The following is a 23,434-nucleotide window of genomic DNA, read 5'->3' as shown; positions in this document are numbered from 1 at the left end:
TGAGCAGTATTCATAGAGTCTTTACTTTAATACCATTTTGGTTTCCATTTGTTGAAAGTAAATTACAAACATTTAGCCATAGTTTGACCACTGCTTTATGACAGAAAAAAAGTTTGATGTCACAAATATATGATTTTATATGATTTTAATAGAGGCATCATTCGATTTATACTGCAGAAAGAAGAAGATAAGTGTTTCCTGAATTAACTTTAACGTTCATTTCACTGCACACAAAGGACAGATTAAATATTTATGAATGCAACAAATCTGTTGAATCTTTAACAAAATAGGTTCAGATTAACATGGGTGGTTTCACAGCTATCTAAAGTTAACAATGAAATGTCTTAAAACTTACATGGATGTTAAAATATTGACCATAATCAATTTACAAAAGAAAACACCATAAAGCTGTGTATTCAAATAAGGCCAAGTCAGACTGTACAGATTAAGGAAACACCATAACATCAGATTAATTACTGTAGTTGTTTGAAAGGTGTCTTGGTCCAGTCGACGGCTCAGTTTGAAGCTTCAGGTTTTGGCGTTGAACCTCCCAGAATCTCAGCTGCTGCAGATTGTCTGAAGATGCAGAGAAAAGTACAAATAGACAGTTAGTGTTAGAAAGAAATTATGTTGATTTTCCTGAACAGCTGATGCACTGACAGACCTGACAGTGACAGAACATTACTGAACCTGAAAATTACTTGAATCATCACAATGTATGTAGAAATTTTTCTTTTTATGTTGATCAAATGTTTTACATTAGATGTTTTGCTGTGAAGGCTATTTTTGCAGTGGTGCTTTAAATAAATGCATAAAATATTTATTTTCTTAAATATGTGTTTATTAGCTGTCAATTGTGTCAAAATATCAATTGAGAAAGAAATTTACTGCTTGTGAAAATCGAAATCATCTGAATATATTTTACCATCTACATTAATCAACTTGAAATGAAGACAAACAGGAACAGCAGGTTTGTCCTGGTTTGCAGACGAGGTATATATTTCTTTAAGGGTCAATGAAATGGGGTCCAGACACAAACAGTTTAATCTGAAGATTCTGGAGGATGTGTGAATAGGTCTGTCACCATGAAACATTTTACTGTATGATAAATTGTTCCAAAGTTCTCAACAAACGATAATATAGTTCTTTTGAGACCATTTTTTAAGTTATATAATGGTAATGACGAAATAATAATGCAAGAACACATTCTCAAATTCTAATGAACATTTAACACTGGAACTGGAAGACATTTTTAATATCCAGAATAAATAAAACTAATGAATTTTGTAGTCTTTTTAAATAAACTTGCTTTTCAAAATAAGGTCTAATCAAGACCAAAGCACCAAACTGAAGACTTTAATCATCTAGTTTTTGGTAGAAAGAGAGAAAAAAAGAGAAACAATAAATCATGCCAATGGAAATGATTGAGTTTGTTTTAATTTATCATCCGATTAATTGATTTATTGATTATTGTGACAGGCCTATGTGTGAACATTAGACTAAATCTTTAAGTATGTTGAGAAGTCGACATAAATGAAAGACCTTTCTTTTTGTTCTGGTGAATAAAGTCTAGCAGCAAATGATGTTCCTCAGGTCCAGATCTACCTTCATTACTGCTGAAGAAACAAAATACAGTTTCAGTGATGGTGACCAATATCCATGACTGCCATAATCTCCTGAAGATGCTTGTCGACTTCGGCATCATAAAACTTGAAACATATGAAGAGGGCAGAGTATCAAAATACCAGACATATAAAACGTAATCTAAAATCATTTATAATTACTCCATGTCTCATTATGATCAGAGTACAATGTCTGCAGGTTTAGCTCCTACTTACTTCAGAGGACAGACCACCGGGACGCTCCGTCTTGGTTCTGGGTTTGCCTGACTATTTTTCCGGCCAGCGAACCATTCCGCCACCCAGTGGTCCTTTTTCAGACCACTTAGTCTCCTGTACCGCTCAAAAATGCACAATATGTCTATAAATAATTTTAGGATATTGTAAGGAAGTGCTGCTACCATTTTCCACCGAACTAACGTATTTGCCACTTCGGCACAAGCACAGTGAGAAACATCAGAGGACTAGACTCAGAGTAAAACTTAGATGTCCCAGCTTTCACTAGCATGTAAACGCATCAACTACACACAAATCTGGGCGCTTCCCTGAAGCGTGAAATGAGTCTCAAAAATAGTTGTACACTCGTAACCGGATCTGTGTGTAAATGCAGTTTTGTGTGTGTGTACCAGGTGATTTGTGTGTACTTTTTCAACATGTATAGGCGTAGGAGAAGATTTGTTTTATTACACAAAAACAGATATTTTTACACACACACAAATCTTCTTACACACGCACAAATCCTGTTACACATGCACAAATCATTTTACACATGCAATAATCTTTTTACACACGCACCAATCTTTTTACACACGCACAGATATTTTGAGACTATTTTCACTCCATAGTGTGAGAGTAGGACTTAGCGCGAGACAGCAGCATTGATTTGGATGGATATAAATTACTGGACTGGACATTACGTGACTTATCGTGCTCCACATATGCGCCATTGCTGTCCATTGAGTCAACAAAATGGGTGGTCAGGAAATCACCACAGTCACGCAAAGAATCTGAAAAATGGACGCAATATTTAGCGGTTAATTCAACCCTATGAATTAGATAACAAGGGCTACAGATTTAACAGGTGAGGAAAAAGTTTTAACTTAAAGAAAACATGAGGAAAAAGGTTTAACTTAAAGAAAACATTGAACAAGTGAGCAGTGGGTCAGTTATGCTAGCCTAACTGTTGCTAGCTTTCCATTGACTTTGATAACCTTAACATGTGCTGCGCAGTTCGGTGTGTTTTGGTTCCGTTAGCACTAAAACAGGTCAACCTGCACACCAAGTCATCAGTAGAGCAGCTGTTTAAATCAGCTAATGTTGATTAGCTGATTTAAACAGCCACTGTCCTCAGGCGAAAACTTAATAATAATCACAATATAGACATCAAGCCTGACAGCATAATGCAGCAGACTAAATGTTCTGTTTTGGTGTTTTTGATACTTTTTTGTGTGGGAAATGTTTGTTTTTTGGTGTTGATTCCCCTGATCGGTAATCTCTGCTCTATCTGCTTGTTGAGCTGTTGTCTATTGGTTGTCATGGCAACGGGTCAGCGTACAGCCGACACACAGAACGGGAAAAGGCAGAATAGAAGTGGTGTTTGGTTCTTCACCTGTTTATCAGCTTTATTGTACCTTTATTGTGCCGCGCTGTCTGCAGCCGCTGCAATTCCTAAAAGTTAAACAAGCGACAAAAACTGAACTAATCATCAAACTACGGCTCCTACAGCATATTTAAAATAAAACGATTAACCAATATGAGAAATTTGCCCCTTCTTGCATCTTGACAGAACTAACAGAAACAAAATTGTTTATAGATTTGTGTCATGGAGAATTTATCAAACATCAGTTTTCTCCTCTTTATTTTAAGCCGTATTTAATATGTCTGATAAATATTTTTGTGATAGATTTCTGCTCGTCCTGCATTGGAATAAAATGGTTTTCTGGACATAACTCAATGAATCACACATATATATATACTGGCATATGCTGCCACCCCTGAAAAATATATACTGGCATATGCTGCCACCCCTGAAAAAATCCCTGCCCCCCTCTTGCCACCCCATAAATATTTTTCTAGATCCGCCCCTGCATTAAACTTAAGTTGTCTAATAAAAAATCTGCAAAATGTGCCAATTTTTAAATCGACTAATAGTAAGAATATTTGACTAATCAAATAATCGTTAGTTGCAACCCTAATACAGATATGTTAAAATGTGACTAACATCGACATATACGTGATGTTAATACCCAAATATCGTGCATCCCTGCCTGAAATACAGAATTGCTCCACAGCCTTACCTTGCGCTCTTGTTCCAGCCTGGACACTTTTGCACGAAGTTCGTTTTCTAGAAGAGAAAAAAAGAGAACACTATAAACATGCTATTTTCATTAAAAAAAATGTGTTTTTCCATCAAACGGCATGTGCTTACGAACCGGTTTTGACGTGTTCTACACCGATGTCGTCGATGAAGCTTTCATGGAGCTTAACCTCGCGCTCTTTCATCTAACAGGTGGAGACAGAGACGAGATTGAAGAGCTCAAACCAACCAACATACATCACGTCTGTGTAACATCACAAGCGAGCACCATATGCCCTGACAACCATCGCGGCGCTATAAACTACATATGAAATGTTCTTCCTTCGTCAAAAATAAATCACTCCCGTGAGCTTGCAAGCAGATGTGCACAGGAGAGAGCAGAGTGTAGAAACAACAAAACCCGACACCTTTAGCAGGGCCTGACCCACTCGGAGGACGCGGATAATGTTCTCCGTGGCTTTATCCTTCACCTCCCATTCTTTTGTCTGCATGGAAAACATGATTTAGTCGGAAAGATTTTCAACAGTGCATTCGCTAATCTAATAATAACATTGAGGAAGTACATCTCTCGCAGTCGAAAACGGCGAGAGGTGAAAACAGAAATATATGTATGTAGAAGGTTATAGCTGCATAGACATTTTTTTCCTTCGACTTATCAAAGCTCAGTAACGATACTCAGATTTTATTGCTGAGTGAGGACTTCAGCAGATGTTGAGCTGCTGAGTCAAATGTAAGAACCATCCATTAACTATACATAGGCTATATATATATATATATAACAAAATCAAGACAACTTGATATACATGCACCATCTGTCACTCAAACTCAATCAGGCATAACATTATGACCATACCTGTGGGTGATATGTGTCAACACAAGATTTCGCAGAGGAATATAGTCAGAACCATAACACTGCCCTGGCCAGATTTCTTTAAGGAAACATGATTCACCACACCATAAAATCCCCAACATTGGGAAAAATAGCAGAAGAGCATTAGTTTCTAACGGGGGTATTATGTATTTTCTATATATGCCTTTGTTTATAGCAAAAACTATATTATCCCCAGATATTATGAAAATGTACATATTAAAAATAAATGTAAAGAAAGGTGCCCTGAAATTTCCTCTGTCTCTTTAAGAAGAAGCTCCTACTCTTTTAGGCAACACCCCTTCCGCATGTCATCACAACAATGCTTCTTCATGATGCCGATTACAACCAATTTCAGAGTGTTGAATTGGGAGTAGCTGGTATAATGAGCTCGGTACAACGGTAGCTCCAGTTCTTTGCCAATTGCTGCTACTGCTAGTCTGAAAGAGCTGTGTGGGGGAGGCACGAGGGAAGGGTGCTCTGTTGGGTAGGAGCTCGGCTGGGGAATGAAGCTCCAAAGAGGAGCTTAGGGTAAATAGGAGGCGTGTTGTATACTACCACAGGAAAGTCAAGGATTTATCAAAAATGCATGAATGCGCCAAAGCAACACCCTAAGTAAGCTTTTGATGAGGGAATAACGCTAAGACATACATTTTTTTCTTAATATTCCCCTATGGCCAAAGCTCCTTGGCCATTTTTGGATTGGTGGAGGTGGTCAGGTAAAAGCGAGGGCATATAGATAGATTGTTGTCTATTGGCACGTTGTCTGTCAGACTGTTTTATATCAAACCATTGGATATCAGTACCGTCTATTCAATTGTTGCATATCAGTGTTGTCTTTTGAATCGTTGTCTACCAGACTGGACCACACAGACCAGCCCTTGCTCTCTAGGTGAATCATGACCCTGGATTAGCCATGACTCTGTCCATTCACTACCATTCCTTCTTTTAACCTATTTTGATAGAGATCAACAGAGCCTATAAGGCTTTAGGAAGGCATGTCTTACAGATTTTACAGTTAAACACTCTACTGCATTGATTACATTAGTTATGATTTACCCTAATCCCCTGTCAACTTTGCTAGAATCTACATCATGCGTTGGCGTCAGTGGAAGTGAAGAATCTATCAAACAACCAGAGAGTTTTAATATTGTGTGAAAACCTTTCGATACATTTACTCTACTGGATATATTAACGTGATGATGATTTGATTTGACCACCATGGACCAAAACAGTCCTCAACTCTGGCTAAGTCATTGTCTTTTGGCTTTCATCATACGCTCAAATTGTTACACTTGCCCATTTATCCACTTTGTAACACAAAGTGTGGGGAAAAAAAGTTCACTTGCTGCCCAGTTTATCCCATAAGCAGGGTTTATGATGAAGACATAACTGCCGTTACTTCACTCATCAGTTGTCACAATGTTATACCTGGTCTGTGCATGAATTCAATTCACAAGTTATATAGATGAAAATATTTTGTCCCTCACACTTTACTGTTTTTTGTTAAACTTAAATGTTTCAGACCACTACAGAAATTTTAAGATAAAACCATTCTGGCCTTATGTGAAAAAACACCATTCCTTAAAGTCAGGAATTAACTGTCAACTTTCCTGGAATAGAAGAGTTTAACTTCACCAGACACACTTATATGTGATTACTGTTAAATCTGTCAAATCAGTTTATTGCATCTATAGAACCTATCTGACAACACGAAGGAGGCCAAGACATCTCAGAAAAACAACACATAATGCCTCAGTCTAAGGAAAAACAGGAACAAATGAGAAATAAGTAATTGAAATCTATCAGTCTTTCCAAGCTGAAAAAACAATCTTGACCAAAGCGAAGACAAAGGTCTCTCATATTTACCAGAAAAAACCCCACCTAGAGGAACCCAAAGATGCTGGGGAAACTGTTCTGCGTAATGAACAAAAAAAGGCAGAACTTTGTGGGAGTAGTGCATTCCATTATATCTGCTCTAAAACTAGAACAACACATCAGCAAAAGAGCATTATTCCGAATTCATTCATTCAGTGTGATGGTCAGGAACTTCTTTGCTACTTCAGGACCTGGAGGGCTTTCCATTACTGATGGAAGCATGAATTCTGTTCTCTACCAGACAGTCTTGAAAAATATGCATCAGTCTGTGATCATCAGCCCAACCATATTTAGGTTTAGACAGTGATCCAAAGCTTAGCAACAAGTCTATCCCTAAATGCACAAAGGAATGGAAACTTCTGGAATAGCCTACTCAAAGTCTGGACAAAAATCAAATTGAGGTGCTTTGGAATGACCTTAAACAAGATAGTTAATGCTCAAAAACTCTTCAATGTAAATAAAATAAAACAATGCGACAAAGAAGAGAGAGCCAAAATACCTCCATAGCGATACAAATGACTCATTGCTGAGCTTCACAAACAATTGATGGCAGTTGTTGCCAAGGGTGACATAGTTTTCTTGGAAAACTTTTTGGTTTGTAAACATTGCCCTCATTTTTAAAAAAAACTTTCCGACAGTCATGATACGCAACTGTGGCAACAAAATCTTCTTTTTTTTATTATTCTACAACCGGTAGCAGCTGATTAGCATCTTAAAATCTCTAATAACCGAGTTATGACCAGCGACAAAAGCAAAGTGGATTAGCAGTGCTTGCCAACAACTAATGGTGTCATCATATTGTTTCTGCTGTCTGGAAATTGAGATGTTAAAATGTCATGACAGTCATGCGAGTGTCATACAGCAAGACTTTAGACAGAGGCATCTCAGGATTTGTTGTGAGACGGATTGTTACCAGAGATCCTCCCTACCCACAGAATCAGATCCACAACCCTCTGAAGATACTTAGATGATCTGAGATGAGACAAAATTTCATTTCATTTCAGAAAACAGGTGCTTCTGAATTAAATGGCATAAGCAATTAGGACTAGGAGGGAATAACCTTTTTAGAAGGAGCCAGGTTATATTATTAGATTGCTTTCACCCTTATTAATCAGAACTATAATTTAAAAGCTTATTTTTAATTTGCGCTGCTTGGTGATCTGAAACATTTAAGTGTGACAAACGGACAAAAACAGAGGAAAACTGCGAGGACATATTTTTCAGTGCTTTCATTCCTCAAGCATGCGTTTTAAAATCAAAAAGGTAGAGAACACTGAACATGTCAATATGTAAAATATAAACCATAAATAATTACCGCAACAAAAATGCGAAAGACTTCATCCAGTTCGTCTTTTTCACATTCATCAAGAGTCTTTGGATCAATTTTCGACACTTTATCCCATATGAGACCAGACGGCGGCATTTTGAACAAGGGATGTTTTTAAAGATTCGGTTAATTAATGTAGTTAGTAAGCTTACTGCGTCAGAGCGCCTCCATTTGATTATATCGTCAATAACACATTATTACGGTTTTCAGTGGCATTATAGGGAAACAAAAAACAACTCTTCTCATTGTTATGAATGAACCGTACAGGAATTGTATTTCAAAGCCTTGATTTAAAGACGTATTCAAAACATTTAGTTGAATTCAGTAGGTCATGTCAGACTTGACAGAAGCAAACCTGAGGTACACAGGTAGGGTAGAGTAGCAGCAAACATTTATCTTGAAAGGTCCATGTTGTAAAGCTCTGGCTGCTGCTGCTGCTAGGTTACGACTCACACAACAGCTACGAGAAAATAAAACAAACACGAACCGTGAGCCTTTGGAGGAAAGAAAAAAAAGTAAGCGCAACCTCGTGGACAGCGCGAGCGTGTAACGTTAAAACAGATCAAGGCATTTTAATGCGGTTCTGGTCGCGCGGATGCTTTAAAACTTCAAACAAGCCACTGACTCCTTTTCCCCCTCTAGCAGGGCTAATGTTTAACTTGCGCGCTCACCTCTGCACCGGAAGGGATAGCTGCGGTGCGTTTAAGCTAGTTGGTATAAATGAAATATTGTAAAACTCCGAGTCTTCTGTACCGTCCTGAATTTTTATGATAAGTTTGACTGAAGCTCGTGTCTCTGCTCTTGCATTTCCTCGGTAAGGCAGAACTAAACTATTACACTTCCACCATTTCCAGTCTTTTTTAAGAGTAGTAGCAACCTAATTAGCATTGCCCGCTAAAGTTGCTAACGCAACGGGACATTAGCGAACCTGACATTTTCACAATACTCTACACTTTGTGGTGTCACGTCTTTCAAAAAATAATGACAGCGTCATTTCTCGTTTAATTAAGCAACGCGTGCTGTTAATGAGTGACCTAAAGTGTCTGCTAGTTTGATGGGTTTGACAGCACAGTTGTGGTTTGATTACTGTTTACACGAAAGATTTAATTTCCCTACAAGTTCTCGACACTGAGATGTAGTATATCTGTTCGTCTTTTTAACAATATAATCCTCTAAGATCATAGCAAATAGCAACATTAGTAAGATGAAATACTGTACTTCTGACATGCTAATGTGTCAATATCCAGGAAACAGAGACAAGATTTCACAGTAAATATTGTCTCCGAGGTGACATGTAGGCAACTTTGAGATTTGGAAACATAGTTAAGGTATCATGTAAGCTTTTAAGATGGTAAGCATCTTCATCTGGTTGTAAAAACAATGTATTTTTCTTTTCTTTTCTTTTTTTTTAACCACAGTTACGCGTCATTGCAACTGTTCTAAAGTTTAAAAAAATAGTAAATGCAAAAATCCCCCTAGCTCCACAACATCCAAATAATTGTCAGAAAAAACAATGGCTCAAACCAAAAATAAAAATATGAGCAATAGTCTTCATAGAACATGCTGCCACAATCCTAGAATCAAGATACATAGAGTTTCCTTATGGTTTGGTATTGCTTGCATATTAAATATGTGTTATTAATTACCTCCTATACACTTGTGTTTATGTTTGTAAAAAGTTTAGTTTAGTCAGATAATTCATTATTATCCTAAAAAGTAAAACATTTTCTTTGAAGGTCTTTTTAAACTTATGAGTAGATTTTGTTGTCTTGGAATTTGAAGTCAGCCAGTATTGCGCCAAATTAAAATCTCCCTGCTGTTCTTACATTTAATACCTTTCAAACCTTCTTTGTTTTTTTATTTGTTCTCTTCCACAGTGACCCATGACGGCTTGGGTCAGCTATGGCTGTCATGTCATGGAAGGAGATGTTGCTTCTGACTGGGCTGGTGGTGGGATGTTACTGGAACAGTCTGTCATGCGGTTTTGTGTTTGACGACGTTTCGGCTATCCTCGACAACAAGGACCTCCGGCCCTCCACGCCTCTCCGCAACCTGTTCCTCAATGACTTTTGGGGAACGCCGATGGCCGAGGCAAGTATCTGTTAAAGGTCTACCTCCAGCATACCTGAATATAGGTTCATTTATCGAATGCTGCATCTCTTTGCGGCATCATATTTTGGTTAAGTTTCAGTTTTGAATTGTAAAATGTCTACAGGAAAGGAGCCACAAGTCTTACAGACCACTGACGGTGCTCACGTTCCGACTCAACTACCTCTTCAGTGAACTCAGTGCGGCTTCCTATCACCTGCTCAACATCGTTCTGCACGGAGTCGTCTGCATGCTTTTCCTGCGGGTTTGTCGACTGTTCCTGGACAAGACTTTCAGCTTGCTGGCTGCGCTGCTGTTTGCTGTGCACCCCATCCACACGGAGGCCGTAAGTTTGAATTGTGATTAGTAGGGAATTTTATTAAGTGCATGCACTGTTGGATATTGAAGAAAACAGCTTGGGGGATTCTGAAGTCAACTTAACCAGAAGTCTGGGTATCGTTTTTGAAATGCCTGAAAATAGATGGACATCTGGACTAAACTTGTGACCAAATATAACTTACCGTATTTTCCGCACTATAAGGCGCACCTAAAAACCTTCAATTTCCTCAAAAGCCGACAGTGCGCCTTATAATCCGGTGCGCCTTATATATGGACCAATATTGAGCCACAGCAGGTCTAGCAACTGCGGTAAGCAGCCGCCGACTTCATTTTCCCCTGTAGAAGAAGAAGTGCGCGGTGCATGCTGGGATAGTTGTCAGAACGCTGGTATTTTAATAAAGTTTGATAATATATTTAAAGCCGGGGGGGAAGAGAGACAGAGACTGCGGCGGCAGCGTGTCAGTTAGTCTGTGTTACCCAGAAAGCAGTTGGGCACAATATCACAACACCAACACCGTGAGTGAAACAACAACTGGGGCAGCCTACTATATAAAGTACTCGGGGACCTTTTCTTTACAAATGTGGATGTGTAATAATAGAGTACGGAACAAATTGGAAACCCAAACTGAAGCGTCTATTCTATGCACCTTATAATGCATTGTGCCTTATATATGAAATGGCATATTATAATCTCAGTATGTAACTTTAATAGAAAAAATATTTTGTTACATATTTGCTGAAACTGTCACTATGTCGTGACTGTATAATATGAGACAGATGATCTGTGAAAAAAATCAAGCTCCGCTTCTTTCTCCCAGTTTTACCTTGGAAACAATCAATCAGAGGCAGGAGGAGGGTTTTAGCGCTGTCAATCATGCCAATTTACACGCTTCTCATTTCCCCGTCAACAGAGCCTGTTGTGAATTCTAAGGGGGCGTTTACACGACAACGATCCAACAAAAACGGCACTTTTGTTCCGTTTTTGTTGGATCGTTTACACGATAACGTTCTGATTACGATCTGTGTTTACACAGTAACGGTGCACATCGAAAACGTGTCATGCTCTCGCTGCGCCTAGTTGGTGCTAGGTTCTTTGAAACTTTGAAAGTACGCATGTGTTTAAAAAAAAGTTGTACTTGAAGGCATGTGGATTTGCGGGAGAAAACACGCATTGTGTGCGTCTGATTAGGGCGCATGCAGTTGGAAAAAGTGGGATAACTTTGCCGAAAAACCTTGTTTGAGCTTTCACGGTGTCTGTAGCGGCCCGGACTGGAAGCTGTTTATTGTTTTTACCTTGGAATGGCCAACAGTCTGTTATTCCTATATCAATTTGATAAAATAGGAGTTCCCACAGTTTTATCCGTCGCTAACAAGTTGTAACCTGTTTTTCCGAGCCGCCTTCAAACGCAACATGAACGCTGAGACGCTTGTGCTGGGTTTACACCTGTGAGGCAGCGGGAGACCTGCTGCTGCTGCGCAGGTGTGTGTTAGAATCATGGCAGCAACCCAGCAAAACGTAAATAACTTGGCACAGTTTTGCCCCCGAACTAACCGACTGAGTTGAGTAAAGCTGTTGGATGCAGAGGATGATAGCTAAAAGATGACTGGCTAATATCAATACAGCACGTTAAGCTTGTTAACAAGTAGCCTGTAGGCTGCTGGTGTTGTCTATGTTCAGCTAGTAGATTCATTTTGCCCCCCAAAATAAGTCGATGCCCCTCCTGTTAAACTCGTCTGGAGCCGGGGCTGGTCCTGGTCCGTAGTTCTCTAGATAAGAGCGCTGAACAAGCAGCCGTGTATTTTGCCATCTGGGCGGTGCGGAGCGGTGAAGAGACGCTGAGGGAACCGAATCTGATGGGGAAACAGTAACACCAGCATTGTGAGTAGTTTCTTCTTCTTCTGTGGATTGTAGGAAGCAGCTATGTTTTGCGTCATACTATGCATGAGCTGGGGATTCTCTGGAAGAAAAGATCCGTTTTCTAGGTTTACACGACAACGGAAAACGTTACGTTTCAGAAATATCGCACTCTGGAACCCGTTTTCAATCTGTGCCGTTGTTAGAGAAAACATTCGGTGGTTTCGTGTAAATGCGCACTACAAACGCAACAAAACTCTTCCGTTTTCCCCCGAAATCGTTGTCGTGTAAACGGGGCCTAAGGCTAGTCAGCATGGCCACCCATGATGGCGGATAAATGGTTTTCCTGTAGTGATGAGTCGTTTCTCCACCATCAACACATTTAGCAGCACATTCACAAAGTTGATTTACAGCGTTAAGACCCTCCTTGTGCCTCTGATTGATTGTTTTTCTCAGGAGCGGTGCATTTATTCAGGCGGCAATAGCAGCACAGCGAGGAGTTGGAGGAGATTGATCTTTTCACAGATCATTTGACTCATATTAGTAACACACAGCATGGCGACAGTTTTAACAAATGCGTAAAAGAAAAACACCCCATATTTTTTATATAGTTATATACTACAGCTTTAATGCAAGTAGACCCACTCAAAGATAAAAAAAACTTAATGTCTAAACAATATTTAGCACTAGAACTGGAAAATATTTAAAATGAAAAAAAAACCCCAATTAAGATGGATTATGAAGTTTATAACTAAAAACTATTAATCATTATCAAAATAATGTTTAATATATTAGACAGTTGAATAATAAGTAAAATGGCAGTTAGGACTGTTATATAAAATAAATGAAGCTAAGTACTTGGTACTGGCAGTGGTTTTCAAAATGCCAGCTGTTCAATGATATTAAAGCATCTCTTTCATGATTGTTGTTTAATTTACCATGCAATTATTTGATTTATTGCTTATTATGACAGGTCGAAATGGGGCAATATAAATTTGATTTTGAGCCAAATAAATTACAAAGTATATTAAAAAAACTGGAAGAATTAACCAAAGATTCATAGGGAAGTTGTCAGAAAAAACAAAAAGCCCAGACCAATAAGTTTTCAGAAATTAAAGGATCTATGTGCTTTGAATAACTGGGATTTCCATAGCTACCTCCAGTTGCGGCATTATCTATATCAGGAAATAAAGAAATATTTTTTGGATACTGGATAGATCCCAGTGAAAGTTAATTAAATTAATGATAGAATTACAAATGAATCAAAAAGTTATCTCCAAATTATTACAAGCCCTTACCAATAAGGGCGTGGTGTGTTTGCGCCCTTGTTTGAGAGGGTGTAAACGCCACAGATTACATAAGGGTGAAAAGGGAGAAAGAAGCAAATATTATAATCTTAAGAGAGGACTGGGAAGACATAAACGAATGTGAAACCACCAACTCCATGATATGGAGAGAGCACGGATGGAAGAATGAGTCAAGATTCTTTGCAACATCTACACAAAGGGAATTCACAGACGCAAAATGTTGGAGCAGAAAGAGTGAATCACTGCCATATCTTTTTGGGGATCTCCAATTATTAAAACAACACTGGGTTGAGATAAAAACGGGCCTTGACTACGTAGTGAAAACAAATATCCCGTTTACTTTTGAAACTATTTATTCAAGAAAAACGTTAAAAGGTTAATTGGTTTTTCTAAAATTCTCCCTAGGTGTGAGTGTGTGTGTGCATAGTTGTGTGTCCTGTGTTGTGTGTCCTGTCTGTCTCCGTGTTGCCCTGCGATGGACTGGTAACCTGTCCAGGGTGTACCCCGCCTCTCGCCCAAAACGTTCGCTGGAGATAGGCACCAGAGTAATTATGCTCTGAATATCTTGTTCTTTGAGCAAATGGCCTATTTTTGACCTTCTATGCTCCAGTTAACTATTAGTCAATTGCTAAATTTGAGGACGATATTTCAATTGTTGAATGAATTGTTTCAGCCCTATTTTAAAATAAATTGAATTTGTTTACACTGTCTTTTCCTCTTGTCAGTCCCAAAATTTGAACAAGAATCTCCGGACCGTTTTGTTAGAAAAATTGTTTTCTAAAATAAAAATCAATTCGGAATCAAATTGTGACTTTAAATATTGGAATTGATTCTCTAGACACTGAAAGATTCGCTCTCTACTGTTCAGTTATTGAACCATGCCACCCACTTCACTGTGGTGTGGTGGGCACCGTTTTGCTTTTTGTTTCTTGTTTTTTTTACCCATACTTTTTAATACAGCACCAGCTACCACAACTGTTGTTGAACTGGATGTCATCTGCCCCCGTGTTGCACATCCCGCTGCTCGGCCCCTGGTCTTCCTCCTGGCCTGTTCCGATCCACACAGCGCCTCTCAGACATCTTGAATGGAAACAATTTGCCTCACAAATGAGCCCTCAAAGTTGCTCCAACGGATGCCCTTCGCGTTATCGCCGTCTGGAATCTCTTTCTGAACGGATCGTTTGTTTTGCTGCAACGTTCCAAGCACTGAAGGTCCCTTCACAATAAGTGCGCACAAAGAGGCCTTGTTCTGCTTCCTCACTGTTCTCTGCTGATGACTTTTTGAATGGAGTTTTTTTTTTCTGAATCTCCCAAGAATCTTCAAATCCAAATTGTTTTGGTGTTCTCCTTAAAGTCTCCAAAAGTGGCTTGATGGCGAAGCCTGCAATTGAAAAGCAGTTTGCAGATGCTCACTCAGAAGAGGGGGAAATTGGGTCTGGGTAATTCTGTGTAATTGAGCTAACCATGTTCAACTTCTGTTCATCTGGGTTAGCTTTGATGAACTGATTAGATATATGAGAGCTTCCTAGAAGTTGGATGCCTCTGCTTTTTTCTTTTTCTTCTTCTTTCCTTCCTTTGCTAATTGACAAATAGGTCAGTCTGTGAACAGAGCATGTGCTCCGTTTGAATGTTGACGCTAATCCTTTTAGTCAGAGGCCGCAGCCCTCGCCTTAATGCCCATGCGTGTGTGTTCTTAAGGGCTGCGGACCGCAAAATAATAGGCTCTTAATTTGCAAAGCTCTTTTTGGAATCACGTGTGGAACCTTATGAGAGGTTTTAGGGCTGGGCTGGTTTGGAATGAAATAAGGCTCCGGGATGGAACGGAGAATGTTGTTTCTTCCACACGAGGGCAGTCATCATTTACCCAAGTGACAGACATTGCTGTCAGAGAGGCTCTTTTAATAGACGAACTATATCTGCTGAGGTGATTTACCTGAGTGCTTTTGTTTCCACAGCTGGATTGGTCGGCTCAGATCAGCGGTACTCTGGCTTCCCGCTGTTGTAGATAACTCCATTTTTCAACGCTCCCGAAGACACAGTGTTATTCCGTGTATTAGGTATCCTGCTGTGGAATGTGTCACCTCACTTGTGTCAATGAGTTTCAGGATTTATTTCTAAATTGCTTGTTATGACAGTTGGGAGTCGTGGCGAATCATTTTTCGCTCTTAAGTTAAACAGAATTCAACTTCCCAGAGAAAAGCCTTTCAGCAGCAAATGCAGCAATTCTGTGTGAGGCTCCTTTGCTATTTAATTAGTGTGGTTTGCAGAAGGTGTGCACAAAAAATAAATCTTAATTCTGCTCTCCGGATCTTATCAAATAAAACCTCCAGCTGAGAGCCAGCTTTTTTTTTTGTCTTTAATGTTTTTCAGTCAGTGGCTGCTGCTCCCATAGATGCCTCTAAATAAAATGTATGTTTCTGTGTTATGCAACATCTGGTTTCAACCATAAGACGTTAGTTCGAAGCAGTCTTCTCTTTATGGGCACAGCGTAAGGGTAACATTTGCTCACTGTCTTCCACTGCCTCCATCTCAACACACTTCACAACTGCAGAGAGAATAAAAGCCACCATCCTGAGAAAGTTTGCAATCGATTGTTCAAATCCTACTCACACCTTATTAACTGTTTTATTTTGTTAATACTAGAGAGGCACCAATATAAAAATTTGTGGGGATATAAGGGTGCAACTAACAATTACTTTAGAAATCGATTTTTCTGATGATTAATCGATTAATTGGATGAAGAAAAATGCCACATTCTGAAGATTTTTTATTTAACCACTAAAGCCTTTTTTTATACATTATATATTAGAAATATACTAAATTAATACAAACAAATTATTAAAAATCTTTTTAAATAGGAAAATAAAAATTTTATTGCCTAAGAGGGAATAAAATAGCGTTTCATTAGTAAATTTGAACCATGTGAAGCTAAAACTGTCAATTGAGGAGTTTTGGCTTAAAACATATTCACAGACAAAAGTGTTTTTAAATTGTATGCAAAATATGTATATTTTTTTGTGCAGTTTTTGCGTATTTACTGCTCTGAATTTGTTTGTTTTTTCATCAAATGGCCTTTTTTGGAGTCTGTATACTCTAATTAATGATTAAGCGGCTACTAAATTAGTTGTCAATTATTTAATTAATCAATTAATTGAGATTAATCCAATTAGTGGTTTATTCTTTATGCAAACGTGTGCCAAAGCAGACATGACAGCAGTGTTTTGAGTGGTTTCTTGTTGTGGAATAGCTTCGCTTTTTTTTTGTTTTTATGAAAGTAACCAGAACCTAGGTCATGTGTTGACAGTTTACTTTTTAGTACTGAAATGTCTGTCAACAATAATACAATTCCATTTTTTGGTGTTATGCTGCTTTCCCAAAAATCAAACAACAAACACTGAATTAAAAGAAAACACTGCTCACAGTGAGTTTATCCTGAGTGATAAAAATTAACTCAGAAATGTTCATGCTTTTTTTCTGGAAAATTTCTTGGATTAATCTCAAAGTATTTGAGGTTTGTTTTTTTTCTAAGCAAATTTTTTGACTTTTCAAATTCAGAAATTTCCTAGTTCTTTTCATAGAGCATTTTTTAGATTAATATTGAAATTTGAGCTTTTTTCTAGTTAATTTTCAACTTTTCAAACCTAGAAACTTCCTTGTTTTTCTAGAATATTGCCCAAATATCAAACTTTGATATTTGGGCAATATAGGGGGAATGAGAAATTTACTCCTTCCCCTTTATTTGAATTTTTTTATTTTTCTAACTGCAGTGGCCCTGACAAGTCGTTGTACTATCAGATTCAAGTTGGGACTTCAAAGTGTTGATTTTGCTTTCAACTCTAGGATTTAAAGGAATTCAGTGTTTCAGCAGGTTTGAGGTTTTTCTGGAAGTTTGTTCGGATTAGAAAACTGAATGCTGCTTCTCCATGTTTGGTTCTGATTCTGAGCACCAGATTGTCTCTTCGGTTGTGTGTTGTGTCAGACAGAAGCTTTGAAGCTTTTTTGCCCTTTGTACTTGGGGCTGATAATGTGGATGTTGAAGTTTCCAATAATAATTAAATAGTCATAATCAATGCATATCGCACTTAGAAGATCACTGAATTCAATGAAAAAATTGGCCATATCTTTTGGGGGTTTATTTAGGGTTAGAAGCAGAACTTGTGGGGTTTTACCTCAATTCCCAGATATTCATAGTTTTCTAAAAATGTTTTCTTAACACCGTACATCTCAGTGGTCTCAAACACCCCATTTCTGTGGCTCCTAAATTGTTGCTAAACTATAGATATTAAGATTCTTGTTTATAAAAAGCCTTTTCCTTTCTATTCAGGTGACTGGTGTTGTGGGTAGAGCAGAACTCCTTTCTTCAATTTTCTTCTTGGCTGCTTTCCTGGCATACACAAAATCAACTAATACAGACCACTCCATTGGTAAGTCATATGGACAGAAAATTCTTTAATGTTTCCTGATTACATTTTTTTTAAACAAATTTTCTATTAACTTTCTATGTTTTTTCTTTCAAAAACCAAAAGAGATTATCCATTTTGATGAGCTAACACATTTTTCTATTTAACAAAGATAACTAGATTAAAGACAAAACACACTCTGTGTTTATCTACCCACGTAAACACAGAATTTTCTCAAATCCCCATTTTGGTTGAAGTTTTCATATATTTTTTAATTACCTTAGTGGTCATTTTAATAAGAAGTTATCCAAATCAACCTGACCTTTTGTGAAAATGTAAAATTTCACTTGGCCAATACAAATCCTTTTCTCCTTTTTTGGAGCCAATCAGAGGTGGACTTCCTGATGTGTTTTAGATGTTGTTCTGGGTTCTCGTCTTATCTGCTGATTTATTTGTTGATGTGAGAAAGATCTGTATTTTCTCCATTTGTGTTGAACGGCTCTCACTTTTCTTTGCATTAATGGTTTTGGCTCTTATATTGTTATAGACTAGAACCATTTTGAGATCTTTTAGCCTACTTCGTTCTGTTTCATGTTTTTGTGATTCTACAGGTCACTCAGCAATCACAAAGGAACGTAGATTTTGGAGTTTAATTCAGTTTTCCCAAAAAATTCACCCAATAATAATAATTTGCTGGTTTTAAATGTGTGAAAGGTACTGTTTTACATAAGGATTTGAAAATGCTTTTTGTATTTGTTCAGTTTATTCTTGTCTTGTGTTAAAATTTGTTTGATGATTGGAAACGTTGAAGTGAAGCAACATACAAAGACTCAAATACATTCTGTCCACATTGTATATTCATTTGATTATTGATAAATTTGTGAAATAACTAAATCTTTGCTGGACTTGTTTGTGTTTTAATTTAGGGTTAGTCATTCAATAAATCTATATAGCATGAAAGTCATAAAATGGTGATGAGAGGGAAACAACAAAATCCAGCATAGAAAAGTTTTGGGAATTCATGCTGGGTTTTTCAGTATGTTTGGAAAAGTTGTCACTTATTTTTATATTCCAGAGAGAAAAAATTACATTTTTTGCTTCATCTACCATTTTAATATCCTGATTTTTCTTGGAATTGCTTTATTGAGACCACATGTCAGCTGTTACCGAGTACCCACCCGACACTTCATGGGTGGAATGGATGGACGCGGCAGGATCATTTGACCACTCATCGCAATGTTTGTGGTTCCTGCCGCAGGGTCTCCATATTCTATAGAATCTCTACATGACGGCAAACCCCAAATTGCTCGCATTAACAGGTGCCTTTAGGGAAAGTTGCTGGCTTTGGCAGCATGTGGAGGGAGTACATTTTACAGAGCATTTCGAGTTTGAACATAGCTCTGATTTTCCTTGGGTCATAAACTTTCCAATGAAATGTTAGCCCCCTTTTTTTGCTTATGTTTACCTATATTTCAAGTCAACCTGTATTTGACAACATGTCGTACTAAAGAAGAGATAAACCAAATGAAACTGGTGATTACTTGGTATGTCTTTGGTGAGGTAAATGTATAAAATAAAGTGAGTTGAGAGTTTAGTTTTATTTATCCACACACACACACATATATATGTATATAGACCTGTCACGATAAACGATAAATCAATTAATCGGACGATGAATTAAACCTATCGATCTCATTTTAATTATAGTAGTTATCGTTTCTTCCGGCTTTTTTTCTTTCTGTTGATGACATTGAATGAAAAATGGCTCAGCTCCAGTGCTCTCCACTGACCCTCCCTTCCTCATTTCCCTAGTCTAATGTCCAGTGCACATTACAGGAGTTGTCAGCCGATTGTCGGCCCATTTTCAAAACCCGAGAGACACATTAGCCGACAGAAATCCCAGGTATAATGGTTCGATCGGGTTTGTCGTGCCGTGTGGTGTCCAGCCACATGGGCACAAAATAATGGCTACAAGTCCAGTTAACTAATTTTAAAACCAGGCATTAGTTAATACTTTACTAGAATCTACCTGTGATGCATGTGGCTAGAGTCAGCGTAAAGTCCTGACTGAATAAACATCATTATAACCTATTTATGTCACGTTAACGAAGAACAGCTGAAAACTTACCAGGTTTATCAACTACGGTATCAATTTGGCTCCAACTCCTCCCCTTGTCATTTCCATATTCTTTGCACGTAATGTTGAATGAATATTAATGTTGTTTCCACATATCATCTCCATTGTCCACTGGACTTCGGGTTGCGCCGTGTCAGCTGTTTGGGATTCCTCTCCGTAATTTCCCCTCAGAAAGCACCGAGGGAATCCGCGCTTTCTGATTGGCTACCTGTCACATTCAACGGGCTGCGTTAAGCTCCACGGGGAAAACCCCTGATTTAGATCGGAGCGGCCACAATGATCTACCGAAACCCACCACACACTGCAGGATGATCGGTTAGATCGGCCAACGATCTAAGATTGTCATAAGGGGAAAATAGGGGCAAAAAAATGGTGTAGTGTGAACTACTGCATTAGGTAGACGGATGTGCCCGTTTTCTCTATTTAAATCTAGTTATAACGAAGGGCAATATAGTATACAGACTTAATAATCTGCACTCTTTTGGTTGAATGCAGTATTTATTTCCACTTTGGCTTTATGTTGTTTACTTTTTATTCAAGTACGTTTTTGTTAATGGAGACTGAGTATCCATTTTATTTTTGGTTGTTTTATTTAGTTTATCAGTTCCAGTGTTGCGTGATTTTTTGAAAATAAGGTGTATCTATTAGGAAATCGCATGTATTATTAGTCATTTCCATTAAATCGGTGTCAAAAGGTCTTGAAACAATATTATCGTTTATCGCAATAATTTTTTAGACAATTAATCGTCCAGCAAAATTTGTTATCGTGACAGGCCTATATGTATATATAATATATATATAGGGTATAACAACAGAGCAGACCCATCAAGGCTAGAGACTGAACAATACTGGAAAGGCATATGGGAAAGGGAGGCATCCCACAACAGCAATGCACAGTGGCTAACCTCTCTACGAGAGGACCACAGCAACTTCCCTGAACAAGCCCCAGTAACCATCACTGTGGCAGATGTCCAAGAAAGAGTCTCAGGTATGAAAACTGGACAGCACCAGGACCTGACATGATCCATGCCTACTGGCTGAAGAAACTCACTGCCCTCCATGAGCGACTGGCAACTCAACTGAACCAGCTGCTACAAAATGGAACTCACCCTGAATGGTTAACTGAAGGGCGCACAATCCTGATCCCAAAGGATCCCTCAAAGGGTTCAGTCCCATCCAACTATCGGCCGATAACCTGTCTCTCTACAACATGGAAGCTCATGTCAGGCATTATAGCGGCTAAGATAAGTGGGCACATGGATAAATACCTGAGCACAGCACAGAAGGGCATAGGTATAAATAGCAGAGGAACAAAACACCAACTCCTGATAGACCACATAGTCACCCGAGACTGCAAAACCCGACACACCAACCTTTGCACGGCTTGGATTGATTACAAGAAAGCATATGACTCAATGCCACACACTTGGATCATTGAATGCTTAGAGATGTACAACAACAATAGGACTCTAAGAGCCTTCATTGCAAACTCGATGGGGCTGTGGAAAACCACCCTTGAAGCCAGCTGCAAACCACTTGCACAAGTGTCCATCAAATGTGGCAAATACCAAGGAGATGCTCTGTCCCCACTGCTATTCTGCATAGGCCTGAACTCCCTCTGCCAAATCATCAACAAGACTGGCTACAGATACCGACTCAAGAATGGGGCCACAATCAGTCACCTCCTCTACATGGATGACATCAAGCTGTACGCCAAGATTGAGCAAGACATCGACTCACTGATCCACACCACCAGGATCTACAGCACTGACATTGGGATGTCATTCGGACTAGAAAAGTGTGGTCGGATGGTTACAAAGAGAGGGAAGGTAGTCCACACAGAAGGGGTCCCATTCCCAGAAGGAACAATAGCAGACATAGAGCACAGTTACAAGTACCTGGGAATACCACAAGCAAATGGCAACCTCGATGAGGTTGCAAGGAAAGGAGCCACAGCCAAATACCTCCAATAAATAAGGCAAGTCCTGAGAGGCCAGCTCAATGGCAAGAACAAGATCCGGACAATAAACAGCTATGCCTTACCTGTAATCAGATACCCTGCAGGAATAATTAGATGGCCAATGGAGGAGATAAAGACCACAGATGTTAAGACTCGGAAGCTACTAACATTGCATGAAGGGTTCCGCCCTAAATCCATCACCCTGAGACTGTACACGAGCCGTAAGGAAGGAGGCAGAGGACTAGTGAGTGTGAGAGCCACTGTCCAAGATGAAACATCCAAGATCCATAAATACATCAAGGACAAAGCCTCAACAGACGATGTGCTCAGCAAATGTCTCAGGCAATGGGGAACAGAGGATGAGGTGCTGGAGGTACCATCATGGGACAAGCCCCTACATGGGATGTACCACCGACAAATAACTGAAGTGGTTGATTTCAGGAAATCCTATCAATGGCTGGAGAAAGCTGGATTCAAGGACAGCACAGAGGCACTCATCCTGGCTGCACAGGAACAGGCCCTAAACACCAGAGCAATAGAGGCTCAGATCTACCACACCAGACAAGACCCAAGGTGTAGGTTGTGCAAGGAGGCCCCTGAGACAGTCCAGCACATAACAGCAGGGTGCAAGATGCTGGCAGGGAAAGCGTACATAGAACGATATAACCAAGTGGCCGGCATAGTGTACAGAAACATCTGTGCAGAATATGGACTGGAAGCCCCGAGATCAAAGTGGGGAACACCCCCAAAGGTGGTGGAAAACGACAGAGCTAAGATCCTGTGGGACTTCCAGATCCAGACAGACAAAATGGTAATGGCGAACCAACCGGACATTGTGGTGGTGGATAAAAAACAGAGGAAAGCCGTTGTGGTGGATGTAGCAATACCAAGTGATTACAACATCAGGAAAAAGGAGCACGAGAAACTGGAGAAATACCAGGGCCTCAGAGAAGAACTGGAAAAGACCTGGGAGGTGAAGACCATAGTGGTGCCTGTGGTCATCGGGGCGCTCGGGGCAGTCACCCCTAAACTGGAGCAGTGGCTAAAACAGATCCCAGGAACAACATCAGACATCTCAGTCCAGAAATGTGCAGTTCTAGGCACAGCCAAGATACTGCGCAGAACCCTCAAGCTCCCAGGCCTCTGGTAGAGGACCCGAGCTCAGAGGATGAAACGGACCACCCACGGAGGGTGAGAAGGGAATTATATATGTATATTCAAGTGTCTTTAACCTACTAGTCCTGAGGGCCCAGGTCCCTCAGGACTAGTAAGTATATATATATATATATATATATCTGACCTGGGCCCTCAAGACTAGTAGGTTAAAGACACTTGAATA

The 23,434-nt window shown here is 39.2% G+C and overlaps 2 protein-coding genes across 13 annotated transcripts in view; one reads left to right on the top strand and one right to left on the bottom strand.

Annotated features, from left to right (window-relative positions):
• cep290 (centrosomal protein 290) overlaps nucleotides 1-8,647 on the bottom strand; it is a 78,810-nt gene extending 70,163 nt beyond the window's left edge. For 7 of the 11 annotated variants that reach the window (XM_081607613.1, XM_081607623.1, XM_081607616.1 and 4 more), the window contains exons 1-4: nucleotides 7,998-8,422; nucleotides 4,344-4,421; nucleotides 4,052-4,121; nucleotides 3,917-3,963 (exon numbers count right to left, since the gene is read on the bottom strand). In XM_081607613.1, the coding sequence (XP_081463739.1) occupies nucleotides 3,917-3,963; nucleotides 4,052-4,121; nucleotides 4,344-4,421; nucleotides 7,998-8,105 (303 nt within the window). In that variant the 5' untranslated portion in view covers nucleotides 8,106-8,422. Of the gene's footprint in view, nucleotides 1-477; nucleotides 577-1,542; nucleotides 1,617-1,838; nucleotides 3,288-3,916; nucleotides 3,964-4,051; nucleotides 4,122-4,343; nucleotides 4,422-7,997; nucleotides 8,423-8,496 lie in introns of those variants that run through there. The other 4 variants (XM_081607618.1, XM_081607619.1, XM_081607620.1 and 1 more) reach the window with 4 other exon arrangements.
• Nucleotides 8,400-23,434, top strand: part of tmtc3 (transmembrane O-mannosyltransferase targeting cadherins 3) — a 46,180-nt gene continuing 31,145 nt past the window's right edge. The window contains exons 1-4 of one of the 2 annotated variants that reach the window (XM_081607627.1): nucleotides 8,400-8,524; nucleotides 9,887-10,100; nucleotides 10,225-10,443; nucleotides 17,923-18,022. In XM_081607627.1, the coding sequence (XP_081463753.1) occupies nucleotides 9,912-10,100; nucleotides 10,225-10,443; nucleotides 17,923-18,022 (508 nt within the window). In that variant the 5' untranslated portion in view covers nucleotides 8,400-8,524; nucleotides 9,887-9,911. Of the gene's footprint in view, nucleotides 8,525-8,661; nucleotides 8,824-9,886; nucleotides 10,101-10,224; nucleotides 10,444-17,922; nucleotides 18,023-23,434 lie in introns of those variants that run through there. The other variant, XM_081607626.1, reaches the window with a different exon arrangement.

Source organism: Poecilia reticulata, chromosome 6, assembly GCF_904066995.2.
Source record: "Poecilia reticulata chromosome 6, P_reticulata-male-v2, whole genome shotgun sequence".
NCBI classification, from domain to species: domain Eukaryota; kingdom Metazoa; phylum Chordata; class Actinopteri; order Cyprinodontiformes; family Poeciliidae; genus Poecilia; species Poecilia reticulata.
This window is presented reverse-complemented; position numbering and strand designations above follow the sequence as displayed.